This window comes from Nylanderia fulva, unplaced genomic scaffold (genome assembly GCF_048542155.1).
Source record: "Nylanderia fulva isolate GAGA-0341 unplaced genomic scaffold, ASM4854215v1 Scaffold21, whole genome shotgun sequence".
Lineage (NCBI taxonomy): Eukaryota > Metazoa > Arthropoda > Insecta > Hymenoptera > Formicidae > Nylanderia > Nylanderia fulva.
This window is the reverse complement of record NW_028190275.1, coordinates 390,039-405,365: the sequence shown is the minus strand read 5'-3', so window position 1 is coordinate 405,365 and position 15,327 is coordinate 390,039. Positions and strand designations below refer to the sequence as shown.

The following is a 15,327-nucleotide window of genomic DNA, read 5'->3' as shown; positions in this document are numbered from 1 at the left end:
GGATGACAATGTGCGTTTCGAAGGAAATTAATTAGTTGTATACGTAAGGCATAAATTTTCTTGGTCCGATATTAAATAATTAAAATAAAGTCTCCACAATTTGAAATAAACATTTCAATATCGGAGCAATAATCGCTGAAAATAAAAACGAAGAGATTGCATAGGGTTTAATTAATAGACAATAAGCTTGAAATTCTCTCCTGCAAAAACCATTCCCGATTACTCGCAACAAATCCATCCTCGATCGCGATCGATCGACAACGGAAATTTCCGTGGATGGGGTCAGGTCGCATCGCAACACCTGTTGTTAACGCACGGCCGTGCGCGATCCTAAAGGAGCATTACTGTCAGCCTCTCTCTCGGTGGTTCGTTAATATTTCTCCGGCGCAATCTCTCGTACCTTTTATCGCGCTTTTCTCTCTCGCTCTCTCGCGGGGCCCAATCGATACCGGCACGCTCATCAGCGCCCGACGTTAACGAGTAACGTTCGGACACCTAATGATGGACAAGTTTTCTCCTTGAGGTATGCCAGCCGGAATTGAATCGAGATGCAAATTACAGCGGGCTCTTCGCGCCTCCCCACAAATAGGGCCGCCGTCCTTAATATCGTGCTCGCGCGAACGAACGGCCATGCGATGTATCTACTAACGATCGGCCACAATGAGTAATGGAATTTATCGTGCGAGCCGTTCGCCCAGACTCCGGCTGCTCGAAAGTCTTTGTGAACTTTAGTGCCGGTAGTACTCTCTCTTGCCGAAGAACGTAATCGCGGACTGTGTTCATTAATCTGGTTAACGAGATCATGAGTTTATTACTATGGAACATGTAACGCGAACATTTTCCATATAGTAGTACGGACGACTCGCGCCGTGTTATCTACACGTAATTTGCCGTCGTATATATGATCTACCAATAAACTTCCCTGGGAAGACTTCTTCATCTTGATATATACTTCATGTGGGGGATCATCAAGGGATTATTAAAATTACTAATAATTTCATCAGAACATTTTTTTTTAGATTTTTTTTTTAGTTGAAAAGGGTATTTATAGTGTTATGAAAGACGGAAGATTTATCTCTGTGCGAAGAGAAAATTGTATCCATAAATTTTCCAGAACGACGAAGTAAAGAACTTTGCTGCTAAAATTAACCATGAAAATAATTTATATTCTTTCTATCGCTTTACATAAAGGGGTTTGTTTATAATACATAATGATAATTTTAATTTTTTGTAAACTAATCTGAATTATTTCTTTTCTTTTCTGTGTAGGTACCAGTCATTACGCAGCCAAGTTTCAACTAGTAATTGCCGTCTCGCCATTCCGCCTGATATAAGAAGCATCACCGAAAAGTGAGTCCAATTCTTGTGCAATTATTTCGTAAAATAATTAAAAAAAAAAAAAAAACGTCGCGGTAGTAGTTTGCGTAATTTTCCGATATGAAATAATAGCTCGATGCACATAATGCGAGAGTCAAAGGAGGCTACCGTGAGAGGCGCCGGTAATTATTTGCCGAGGGGTGTCAACGAGAACTAATGACGTCCGTAGATGGCGAGCGCTTTCGACGGGTTGCGTTGCTCGTCACGTTGACGCAACGATTCCGCGTCGTTCTCTCTTTCTCGCCTCGCTTCTCTCTCCTCGGCTAATCATCCTCAATCATAATCACGCGCGATCGTCGCGTCGATCAGACAGATTGCGCTTTATCGCCGGAATTAACGTATGGCATGCAGCCGTACTATGTCTGTCCGAGTCGCTCATATTCCTTTTGCCTTTATACATCGACTATCTTTGCCGCCGTCTTCGATGTGCTGCATCTACTGCACATCGCAAATAATATTTGCTCGTGCTTTATATTTCTTTCTTCATTTAATTAAACGCTAAACCGCAGCAAAATTATTTATAACGATTGTTTAGGATAATTCAAAAAAATAATATTACATTTTTTATACGAAGTGTATTTTTGTAAGAAATATTGTTCTTAATAATGGTTATAATGAATATTTGACGGAAATTACTCGACTTTCAAATTTTCAGCAAGAAACTAAAATTTGCACATTAGAAATAATATAGCTTGCTTCTTTAATTTCTACATATTTTATCTCATAATTTTATATTAACTGTTTCAACCAAGTTTTTTTAAATACATGTATTTAGAATTCTTGCAAGCAATAGCGTATGAAATAGAATATTCTAGGGAACGTAAAACGTTTTTCTCGTACATATATGTTTTTTTATAATATATGCATATTATACAATGCGTGTAAAAATCCTGAAAATTTGCCTAACGTATTCATATCGCAGCAATTAAATAATGATGGGCTTCTTGAATAATATAATCCTGTCTTTACGAAGCTCCTTTTTTTTGCGAGAGTGCGTACCGAAAATCGAACAACGGTCTCGGGATTTCGGTTTTGAACATCCGTTTAAAGCACAGAACCGGGGAATGGGTTTTTAATCAGGGTGTTCCGGACAATGGGCTCCCCAGGGGGCAGCAGCCACCCTTGTAGTACCTTTCTTCGCCCTTCGTGTACGGAGGTGCCTCAAAACACCCCATCGTGCGCGAGGAGTTTCTTATTATTACGCATGGCCTATATCGTTGATAGTATAGTCATTTTTCTTTCGCACAATTTATTGCGTTACAATCAATGCAGAAGCGCAGAGAAAAGAGAATATTTTCTCGCGTGAGGAATATTTTACTTTTTTTCGATTGTAGTTATACAGAATTTTTAAACAACGAAATAAAGGAATTCTCTGCTTATATTTTCTGATATTTTTTTTTTAGAATCAAAATTGCTTTTATATTTTTAATAATTTTTCGTAATATACGTTGGCTACAAATAAGAGTTAGGTAGATATTATTTTCCGGATCAAGTAAGATAATAAGTAGATAAAGAAAAATAGAATAACTGCACATGCAAATAAATAATTGAATCTACATGTTTTTATGGAAGAGCAGTCGCCCGGCAAGCGAAAGGTCTCGGGTTCGATTCCCGATTCTGCGACTTTCGGATCTATATTTTTCTCTCGCACTTTATTTCTTTAGGGGGAATAGGGGATACATGGAATTAAAAATCTCTTGTAGAGATTATTCCAATTTTATATCTTGGCCGTGTCCAAGTAAAAATTTGGTGCCTTGTGCACAGGTATTTAATTCTAACGAAAAAATTTTAGTTTCGTTTAGAATAACGCACTGTCATCCGCGATTTGGCTCTTATTGCCTATCTTATATATGTTAAATTTATATCTACATGTTTTTACTTGTATAATTGTATAAAATAATATGAAAATAATTAGTGACAAAATAATTTTTCAAGATGAGAGAAGAGGAAAATATATTAGTTTATTTATTAGAAATTAAAATAGTTGCTTATTGGAAAAAATTAATATTTTTTTTTATTAAGTTTAAAAAACTTTTCAGTTCTTAGTTTCGAATAAAACATTTTTTATGCGAAGATAACTGCATAAGAGAAAATATTTTAATGATTACCTAAAACATAATGACATCCACGTGACAATCAATTGATATCAATCGATTTAAAAATAATCCGAGAAAACCCTCGCATCAAATAGTTGCTCAAGAAACATATATGTATAGCCAGTGTATTAATTCAAGCCGGGGTGGATCCGAACGGGTCATTACCACGAATACGAAACCGCGCTCTCGCGGTATACCGAGCGTGGTTGAAAGTGAAACCGCGCGGTGCAATCAGCGACGGCCATATGTCGCTCGGGCGACGTTACGCGCGTCGTCAATCGAGGGGAAACGCGATTCGATCCCTTCCGGCGTGTCTCCCTCGATGTCATTCTACCACTCGAAAAACTCCCCCGTGTCTTCTCTGTATTCCTCTCATTCGCGCCGCGACTTGTGTCCCGCGAATCTCAGTCATTAACCGATGCATCATATTTGCCACTCGACAAGCGAATTCGTCAGTTTAGTTTCTAATGTTTATAGGTACACTGTAAAAAAATATGTAAAATTACATAAATAATAAATGTAAAATTACATGATAAATAATGAAAAGGTAAAAATTTCTATTATTTATCGTGTAATTTTACACTTATTATTTAGGTAATTTTACATATTTTTGTGTAATATATTACATATTTTTTTACAGTGTATATATGAATTTGCAAGCATTTTTTTTAATATAAAAGAGTTACGTGAAAAAGTGGTGAACTTTTTACTTTCTAAAAAATTTAATTTAGACTTAATCATATGATTAGAGAGATACAATACGATCTCATGCAAAATAACAAGAGCATTGCGGATTTTTAAAATTTTAATCTTATAATTGTTAATGAAAGAAATTAATAATTATATACCTATTAAAGAACGAGTGTGATTAAATATTTTTACAGTAATTTACACTCGTGCTTAAGCACAAGGAACCAATCAAATTGGTTCAAAAATGTGCTAACGATTTTTTCCGATATTATTCGTAAATGTTTATTTAACCAGCTGCCCCCTTCTTCATCTTTGGAGCTTTTCCATTTAGCATTGTCGAGAGCGCGTAGAAAAGGTTAAACGTTCGTCCGACGGATGACTGATGCGGATCTCACCTGCATCTGGCATCTGCAGTCGATGGACTCGGCGCAACATTTTCCGTGAAATTTTGCAATTTACTTGGTTCGCATCGTCACGGAATCTGTTTCCTCGGAGCTGCCAATAAAGCTGTTTACACACGAGAGAACTTCACGGGAGATTAATGATGAAACTCTATGAAAGTTTCTGCGCGGTTAAATGGCCGGCCGGTGTTTGATATAGAACCATTAGCGTTCCCTTCAGAACTGGTATCCGATTCTCCTTCAACTCTCGGAATCGTGAAATTTTCTCTCCGGTTTGTGTTGAATCGTTAATGATCGTGCGCGGAATAACCATTGTCCATTTTCGGGTCATCAAAGGTAAATAGAATCCCGCGTGACACCGTTTATTTTATAAATGCCCGATAAATGGATGTTTAACAAAAATGTACAAGATTCAATATTATTTTTACCTGTAATTTAGGTTTATATTTATTTTTTTATTTTTGTTCGCGATACTTAAATATCATCTTTAACATTTAAAAAAATAATTATACTTTACAGCGTATAAAAATTGTATCTTTAGAAATTTTTAATTTGAAATTATAATAACAGAATTAATGTATTTTCTCACGATGATATATATTGATAGCTTGTCTGAAATCCATATTTTATTTTTTGCAACATCAGCGAAAAATGCGTTACTAATTCTTTTTTCTTTAATTTTCCAAGAAATATAAGTTTCCTGATTTTTTATAATTTTTGCATTTAATCACATCGCGATATTCTTAATAATTATTTAAATTTTTGAACGAAGAGTACAGGTTCGCGTCAGTATTATACGGTCGATGACTCCGAACGGGCCGTAAATATAATAACGAGACGGTTGTCGATTTGAATTTTCGTGGGACCGGCCAGAGCCCCGAAAACCATTAATTTATCGTAAACGCGTCGAACGAAGACCGACCGGTGAATCCGACGGGGAGGAAGACTACTGACCAAAGAAAAAGGGGGCACAAGGGGGAAATTTCGTCGAGGTGCAAGGGTCCCGTTCCCGGCAAAATCCCTCTCGCAATCTTGACCCCGGATAATCATGGGACAGGTGATCCCAAAACTGGACGACTGACCGGTAACTTCGTTCACCAAGACGAAGGGTCAAAATCTCCCCTATGCAAATGTCTCGGTAGAGGGTCCCTCCCTTCCCGGATATCGCTTGATTTATCGCTCAATCGGAAAGAGAAAGGCCGATCTCCGTCTTTTTCGATCGCAGTCATTCGAATTTCACGCAAAGTGCCGAAAATTTCATCGCGATGCTGTATTACTCCGAAAATCGGTTCATATTCTCTTCTCACATTTAATATGAATTGCAATTTATATACTTGATGAAGTATATCAATTTAAAAATCAATAATAAAATTATAAGGATAAAATAATTTGTAACAGCTCTTTAAAAATTAATATACATATAAAAGGCAAAAAAAAAAATTTACATTAAATGTGACGATTCGAGGAATAGAATATATAAAAAATGCTCAGGCTTTTAAAAAATGCGTTGATTTCGTTTTTTATAAAAACAATATCTTGACGCAGTTTTATACGAATAACTCTGTTTCTGTATAGTTTTAGTTTATCGACAGTTATGAATAATTTATTGTTAATTTCTATTAATCTTTAATTTTAAATGTATGCGCTGAAGAAGGTTGAAAAAGGCAACCGAAATTTTTTTTTTTTCCACAAATAAATATTAACAACAGAACTTAATTAGCTCTTATTGCCTTTTATATGTATATATAAGGATAAAATCACACGTGATAATTATATTTCTAAAGATTACGATTAAATGTAAAACAAGACTTCAGGTTTTTATTTCGCATACACACACACACACACACACACAAAGGAAAACAAAAACACAAGTTCTTATTTCATCGAAATTGCTTATCCTATTATCTCCGACACTTTTGAAGAACAAGAATAATTACTACTGAAAGATCAGCGATCGCAGCAGCTTTTAACGCGGCGGAGTAATCAAGCGCCTTTTTCATTACAACAGTTACCGCTCTCATTGCGATTTCAGTCCTTAAATCGTCGTAGTCTTCCTCTGCCTCCTATCTTCTCCGTCTTTCTCGCTCGGACATTCTCCGCAGAGCAGTTTCTTTGGCCGGCGATAAAACGGGACGCAATAAAGGAGGAAGCGTTATTAGGAACTACGTCCTTTTGCTCGACGAACCCTAAACCCGAGAGAGTCTCGACCGACAACCATCGACGACAAGGGGTTGAACTGGTGAACCTCCGGAGACAAATCCGACGATGAAACTCAAGTTCCGAGCTCTCGTCTTTCTTTTGTTCCTCTCTCCTTCTTTCCACCCATTCATCTATCTATCTCTATCTCGTTTGCGCGCGGTTCATAAATAAATTAATTAAGCGCGGCAACTGATAATGTTAAAATAATACCGCTCGCGGAACACAATGGAGTAATAGCAGGCGGAGAACGGACTACGAGAAATACGTGTGCGTTTATATGTATATGTACATAAAATATATACATATCTATATCCAGTCTCTCGCGCGCAATTCTTAAACTCTCACTCCTCCCGGAGTTAATTTCGCGGCATTAACAGTCGAAAGAGTGCGAACAAAAGGGCTCCGAGGGTAGAGAAGACAGATAAGGGATGGAAGGAGGCAAACGCAGGAAATATGAACACACTCATAATGCAGGCGCCGTCGTCGACGTCGTACGTCGTCGTCGTCGTCGTCGTCGCGACGACCGCGAGAGCAGTGACTCTCTCCCTCGTATCTGAAACTTGGAGTCGCATAAATATTTTTTTCGACGTTTTCCTGGGCTCTCTCTTTTTCGCTTGATTTCTCGACCCTGCGAAGAGCAACGACGTCGGTGATAAAGGGTTAACGATGCTTCTTAACCGATACGAGAGTTCGAAAGGTATACGTGGAGGCTCTGGTTTTAATCCCTTCAAGGTATTTCGATATCAGGAGGAATCTGTTCTATTATTCCAAGAGATGGAAATTTAAATATCATTTTTGTTTGCAACGATATCTCGTGTAATTCCTCATTTCGTGACTACTGATTTATATTTGTTCAAAGTGCTATAATTACGACATTCGCGATATATAAAATAGAAAATATTATGTATAATATATAGATATAGATATTACATTTTTTTAAATAACAATTTCCAATTGATTACTTATAATACAAAAAACGCATATATAGTGTTATTTTAGAGTTGACAAATTAAATAAATGAATTTGAACGAAATAAGCAGCGAACAAGAGGAGCATAAAATTGTAGGTTTTAATTGCAATTACGCGAAGATCGCGCGGATGAGAACCACATTCGGAAAAAAAAGTCAGCGCTACTTTATGTACATGGAGCAAACAAGCCCGAGAGTTCGGTAATAAACCTATCAAAGACGTACGGCAAGATTACACGATGCAGGGGCGGGCAATATATCTACGCTCTTTGCGGGAAGTTGAAAGATTGGAAAAATATCCGGATCGCCATTTGCATTTCGCGAACCCGACTCAAACGAGCAATCAACTTTCTCAGTACTTTATTAATTACGCGAGATAAATATTTACTCGACGAAACATGTCGCATGTTTTCTTCGCAATTGATCTATGACATGTGTGTGCGTGAAGAAATTTTTGAATCGCGATAAAGTTTATAAAATGTTATAAAATATAATAAAATGTTTATATTTATCTCTTTGACATTTATAGCAAACTTTTCTGTCTTATGTCAAAATCATGACAAAATATTATTTTTTTACATTACTTTAGAATTTTTCATATTTTTAGAAATTTGTAATAAAAGAAAGGGAAGAAATCGTACTATATAATAAGACTTAATTTCTCTTTGGATTTTTTTTTCGGATGAATACGGGAGCACTTTGCAAAATAGTCACGTGGCGCGAAGTGCTGCACCGCGAAGTGCGACAATTTCGATAAATCGTCTTGAGAACCCGGCGAGCCCGGTTAAAAGCCCGATCGAGAGGGTAGAGAAAGGTCGTTGCGTGAGGCGACAGGGATGGAAAGAAAGGGGGTAGCTTTTGAAGGAAGGAGGGAGACTCGTGCGTTTTCGATGTACAAAAAGTAATTACGGGATGGTTTCCGGTAATCATATCTAGAGCGCATTGAATGAGCGCATTGTTCGGGCACCCCTTCACCGATATGCACTTGTACGCAGCGCTCCTGCTCGTCCTCGCCCTCGACTCATCACCGGGACTTCCACCCTATCGACGTATACTCACGACGACCACATATATATATACGTACCCCCTTCCTGTAACTATTACGCACGCTCGCTCACCCCCAGGACGGCAGTTGCGGGGGCTGCGGTTTACACCGCAGGTCGTTCTTGGATTCACCACGGGACGTCACTGACGGTGGTTAATGCCTCGGGCGATTTCAAATTTTTCAATGCTCCCCGTGCCGGTTGTTACCGGATCTCAGGTTTTTTTCAAAACGGCGCGAACAGAAAATTATTAAAAAAGATATGAGAACATTTTTATGTTGTAAAATATAATAAAATGTTTATTTATCTCTTTGACGTTTATAGCAAACTTTTCTGTCTTATGTCAAAATCATGACAAAATATTATTTTTTTACATTACTTTTAGAATTTTTCATATTTTTACATATGATATATAAAGAAATTTTTAAACTTATCAATTTTGACTTGCAATCTGTACAAGTTATCAAATTATGTTAAAAATCTTATATATGTGCTGTAATAGTAAGTATTGATCGAAGACTCGAAATAAAACGAAGTGACATGTAAGAATGATTTTAGTAAATTATTCTGACCGATGCGTACAAAGATGTCACTTATATTATAAATGAGCGTAGTTCAATTTATTGTAAATTTTTGACAAAATGACAGAAATAAAACTTCTCTAATATATAATAAACAAATATTAAGGGAATATAAAATCGGGCTAATTAAGAACAAAGTGGAAAGATTTTGCATATCTTTTTATATTTTAATTTTCTAGTACCACAAATATAAAAATAAATCCAAAGCGACATTGCATCGACGAAATAAAATCGCGAAACGTCGAGGCGATGACGTTTGTCAGGTGGAACGTCGACGCGCGAAATTCGACGCGACTGCAGCCTAAATTCGACCCTCAACAACGTCCACGATGTTCAGAGGTCGCATTTATCGAGTTCGGTTCAAGAGCGCGCAAATGCCAGCGACTCGCTTCTCGTAGTCTCTCTCTCTCTCTCGTATTCTCGTCTTTCGTTTTTCCGCACGTCTGCCCAGTCGACTATTTATTCTCCGCTATTTGCGTGCACGCAACTTGAAGAAAAGAATCGCGCTTTCCGACGGTGGATCGAAAGGTCGAATTCTTCGCGCTCGAATCATCGCACCGAAGATGCCTTCTTTCGATTTCGTTCCTTGACGAGAAGATCGTCTTACGCGCCCGCTTTGGTTCGATTGCGACGTAGAAAAGCGGCAGAGAACGAACGACTGCGCGATAAGAATGTTGACGACGAAGTTTATTGGCAACGGAATGTGGGATAAGATGATTGATGGATGTAATGAAAAATTTCTTCTTTTTTTTTTAACTTTAATGTGTTTTTTACATCCGTTTAAGATAAAATAAATTTATGTTTGAATGGGGGGAAAATGAGCGGAGAGAAAACGTAGTTGAGACTTAATTTATTCAGTATTGATGATTAATTTTTTTTAATTATCTAAAAAAGATTTAATATAGCATAAGAAAATTGCATAAAAGATTAGTCGACCTAGAAACGAGAGAAAGAGAAAATAATTGCGAATTTGACAATGAACCAAACTACGCGAAATATGTCAATTTAAATTGATATCGTCTACGAGACGTGAAAAACCGAGGAAAAGTTGAAGAGGAAGATTGGACGGTGCGAATATCGGCTCGGAGAAACTATGTACGACGACGCATTGCAGGAGGAAGACGATGGAACGAGATAGAGCGTGGAAGTGCGAGCAAGATCCGAGAAGAGAGCAAAGAGCATGACAAGAGCGAGGCTGTAGGGGCGCAGGGCTGCGACCCGACTGACCCTACCTCGATGCCCCGGCCGCCTTCGGAGCCCTCTCTAGCCCTACTCTGCACCCTTACCCTCACCCCTAGCCCCCGGGGGTGGATGGAAGGCGGGCCGGCCCATTTTTCGCGCCCCACTTGACTCCACGTCCTCATTGGCTACCGCCCTCTTGCTCTGACCTCTCTTCCCTTGGCTGCCTCTGACACCGACGGGGTGGACGGCCGCGTTCCTTCCACCTTTTTCCAGAGAAGAAAAGTAAAAGAGACGGCCGAAGATCCGGATGAAATGTTAATCGCTTCTCTGATAGATAGTTGCTCGTCTCTACCAGCCGGCTAATTCAACGGACTTTTACGATAATGTGTGTGATGAAATTATTATTTTTTTTTTTTGTAAAATAAAAAATGATATAAGATCGTAAAATGGAAAAGTGGAACAGTTTAATTAAGATTGTTATTCGCAACGGCAGCGACATTTATCGGAGCAACGATCGAAGGAAATGAATCGCAGATGGATAAGCGAAAAAACGATAGGAATCGCGAGATTTAAAACGAGTCCAAGGTTGAATCTAGTGAATATGACCTCTTCCCGAGAGAAGACAGAAGTTGGTCGACAGGTGCTTAGAAACAACGATGTAGATTCGTGGTAGCAGTCGCGGTCGGTTTGATAAAAAGCGTAGTAATATGATCAGCAGGTTGAAGAATCTGGAGAGCTCGGTCCACGAGAGGAGATCACGAGGAAGAGAGTGGTGGGATACGAGGGTGAAGGAGAGGACGAGGGAATGCGATAAGGAGAACTGCGGACCGCTTGTTCGTCGAGTTCGCATACAAGAAGAAAAAAGGAGAGAGAGAGAAACAGAGTGAAACGGGGTGAGGAAAGAAGGACGAAAGAGGGAGAGTAGAGGACGAATAGACTGACGGCAGACGGATAGATAGATGGAGAGCGATGCGAGGCGACGGTGCGGCGAGCGAGACGACCTCAAAGGAAAGGAGGGAGACTCATCGCGAGCGAGAGAAGAAGGGAGAAAACGGCGACTAGATCGAGGAGTCAAAGTGGGTACGGAACTACTCGGTCGGGCAAACGCGTGGTGTTCAACTACACAGGGTAGGGCAGACCCGTAGCCAATGAGAGATCGGCCAGGGCGCGCCCGGGACTCGACCCCACCTTCGGTAGCCATGGAAACCTGCGGAACCCGCGAGAAACCCTCGCGGGTTTGCGATGGTGGGAGAGCCAGGTCGGTGTCAGGGGTCGCCTTAGTCGGCAGTCGGTCTCTGGTCGGCCCCAAGAATAGTCGTATCGAGGCGGTAGTCGAGTATCACCTCTCTTCTTCTTCTTCTTCTCCTTCTCCTCCTCCTCCTACTACTACTACTACAGCACGGGCCGCTGCTGCTCCTGCTGCCTGACGTTGTTGCTGCCGTTGCTGCTGCCACCGCCGCCGCTGTCGCCGCCGCCGCCGCCGTTGTTGCTGCTGCTGCCCGGCGCTGCGAGCGCGCGACGGAGGGACAACACCATCACGCACACCGTCATCATCGCGCAACACGCATCCGCGAGAAGTACACGCGCACGCGAGCGAGCGGACGTACACGCGAGACCCGCGCGCAAACGCCAAGTGTCACTCTTCTGAGGACGTACACGTTATATCGATTACACGTACGCACACACGCGGATCGGAGTGAGGTTTGACGTATCTTCTGATACGGGAAACATTCAAGCGGTGCTTCGAAAGACGAACTCTTCCTCCTTCGAACTCTTCTGGGTTCATAGTCCGAACCTACTTTGTCTTCTCCCTCTTCAAACCCTCCCCCGGTGGATCGTGTGTCGTCAACTTGATGCTCCGAGAGTTGACGAGCTGGGATAGACCGAGCGGCGTGTTGGTGTGGATGTTGGTGTCTTTGACGCGAGACCTTTCGCCTCGGGAAATCGCGACGTGCGCGTGAAAAAGAGTGAAGTGCCTGCGAGTGCATGACCGAGTGTGACCGAAATTGTTACTGTTTCAATGTTGTTGTATCGTTCGCAATCGCCGTTTACGCGCGTTCACCGAAAGTTCTCGCGAGATGATATCTTGGTTGATGCCGCGTTGAGCGATAAGGAGGCTGATCGCAACTGCGAAATCTTGGCTTAAAGCATCTTCAAGGAAATCGAAAACTTGGACGTACCTTCGATCTCTGTAGTATTCACCTACCTACTTGAAGATTTAAAAACAGGAGCGATCGAGAATACTACTTGGAAGAATCATAGTCGAAGAAGTTCGATATCTTCAAGTATATCTACGTGTCTGATAATTGAATAATGTTACGTCGATCTAACCGAGTTCATCTGGAAATATGATAACTGTCGGACATCTCCCGTAGGATTTATTTCGCGATTATGCGTGTCCACCTGCAGACATGTCCAGGACAGGAACAAGCGAATGAAGAGACGTAACTTACACCAAACGACGACATCCGAAATAATCAATCCGAAATCAATTATCGAGGACACAGACCGCGCAAGAATTTCGCATCCTACGAAGCCTAGCTAAATCCACCTTAAGGAACTCAACCGGACGATTCTGGTCGGAGAAGACCCGGACACAGCCGGTCGTCGTCGGTCGCGGGAAACCGTCAGGGTGGTTCGAGGCGGGACGGTAGGCGCGGACGCCCTGGCGACTGCCGGGGTGGTTTACCCGGCCGCGACGGCGACGTTGTTCCCTGGCCGGGTGCCAGCCGGACACCACCACCCCGAGTTCACCACCACGTTGGAGCTGGGGTTCCCGGCGCGCGGCACCACCGCCTCGATGGCGTTGGTCGCGCCGCCGCCCTCCTGGGCCTCGCGGGACCCCGGGGCCGCCCTGGGCGCAGCCGGCGGCGGCGGCGGCGGCGGACCACTTCAGGTAGGTCCGCCGCCGATGCCGCCCGCGCATCTCACGCCCTCGGCGACGCCGGAGGATATCACCTGCTTGGTGCCGGCCGGCTCGGTCCTGACCTCGAGAGACCCTCTGCCACCCAGCACAACCCCTGGCAGCCAGGCCAACAGCTCGCAGTCCGGCAGCTCGCAAACGGACAAGTCGCCGAATATCGAGTGCGTCGTCTGCGGGGACAAGAGCAGCGGCAAGCATTACGGACAATTTACCTGCGAAGGTGAGTGTCCTTCTCTTCGGAAAGTGCGGAAAATTTTGGGGGGCGAATTACTCTGCGTGTGATAATTATAATCGGTGGATGTAGTCGATGAGTATAATGAGGATAAATTGAGCGAGTTGCGGTGACATTTCACGCTTCGTGACGCGAGACGATACGCGAACGAATTTAGTTTCATACTCGTATGTGTTTAGGAGAAAGATGTATGGTGTGTGTCGGAGGACAAAAGTCAATCTATCATCACACTCGATAATACTTCATATATTTTGGAATGAAACTGATAATATTTCAGTCCGTTCATGTAAAAGGTTTCCGATTTTCTTCCGTGATTAATAATCTTCTCTATATTTCGCGATTGCACAAATTCTTGCTTAAAAAAATCCCGACTTTTATCGATAATTCGAATTAACTCGTGTTCAAAGAGCACAGATTATTCATATCCTATATATTTCTACATTAAAATGGGCACAAAAACTAATCTAAAATATTAGTATAAAAAACCGCCATGAATAGGTGACAATTAAAACCGATAAATTCGCGTTTTAAATACATCCGCGATTTGACATCTCGTCGGAGAGACTCCAAGACGAGCGACACGAACGATAGCACGCGCGCTAAAACAGCTGCACTGCCGGAGGATCCATCGAAATCTCTACCGTCGAGACGTTCTCAGTCGACGTTTTTTCTTCCTTCTTCCACGTGGAAGAACGCGTGCACGCCCTTTCAGCGACTGTTCTCTTTACCGTGGGTATATATCGTATAGGGCGCGCTAAGGGTGGGTATCCCTTTACCTGTGCCACCAATTTGTCACTGCGCGAGGCAGAGCTCATCCGCATCAGAAAGCCCGACACCTACCTTAATGCACGCTTGCATTAATTTATTCAAGACATGCGTGAGAGGAAGAGCGGAAATAGAGAGAGAGAGAGAGAGAGAGAGAGAGAGAGAAAAAGGGAGATGCGCCCGTAACCGACGATAGAAGAACGAAGATAGGGAAAGAGAAAAAGAAAAGAGAGGAGATGGAGAGTACATCGTGGCCATCGGGCGTGGAGAGTACGAAAAAACAAAGAGTCACCATTAATAACCCAGTGGGGTGTTCCCCGGAACGCTTACACGTCTGTTACGAGCCTAATAACGATGTAATAGGGCCGAGGAAATGAAGCGGGATGAACGAGGACGGACGCCGAAAGGGAAGGGTTTATCCCATTCTGGCGCCGATGATGACGGGGTTTCGGGGTCCCGATGGAATGAGAAACAAATTGTTTTCACGGGCGGAAACAAATCCTAGCGGGTCTCGTCGAGAGCGAGCCTGCGAGTTATCGCGCGTACAAACCGTAGCGGGGCTAATTATCCATCGGCCAGATGTATCGTGGATAACTAATTAGCCGGCCGCGCCGCGTGTCGTATCGCGCCGACGAATCTCGCGATCTGTCGATATACGCAGGAGAACAGCTCCGGACGATCAGAACGTTGATTTGAATATTGCACAACTCGCCATTTTCTCTCTTTACACGATAATCGAGATAAGTTTTCTGACCCTTGCTACCAACCAAATTGCACGTGCAATCGTGATTGAAAAATGAACACAACGGTATTACGCGATATATATATAATAAAATTATATAAAATAAAATAAATTTATATATATATGCG

The 15,327-nt window shown here is 41.9% G+C and overlaps 1 protein-coding gene across 2 annotated transcripts in view; it reads left to right on the top strand.

The window, feature by feature from the left end:
* Positions 1–11,813: 11,813 nt before the first annotated feature.
* Positions 11,814–15,327, top strand: part of svp (COUP transcription factor 2) — a 126,830-nt gene continuing 123,316 nt past the window's right edge. For both annotated transcript variants that reach the window (XM_085482671.1, XM_085482670.1), the window contains exon 1: positions 11,814–13,680. In XM_085482671.1, the coding sequence (XP_085338797.1) occupies positions 13,338–13,680 (343 nt within the window). In that variant the 5' untranslated portion in view covers positions 11,814–13,337. The remainder of the gene's footprint in view (positions 13,681–15,327) is intronic.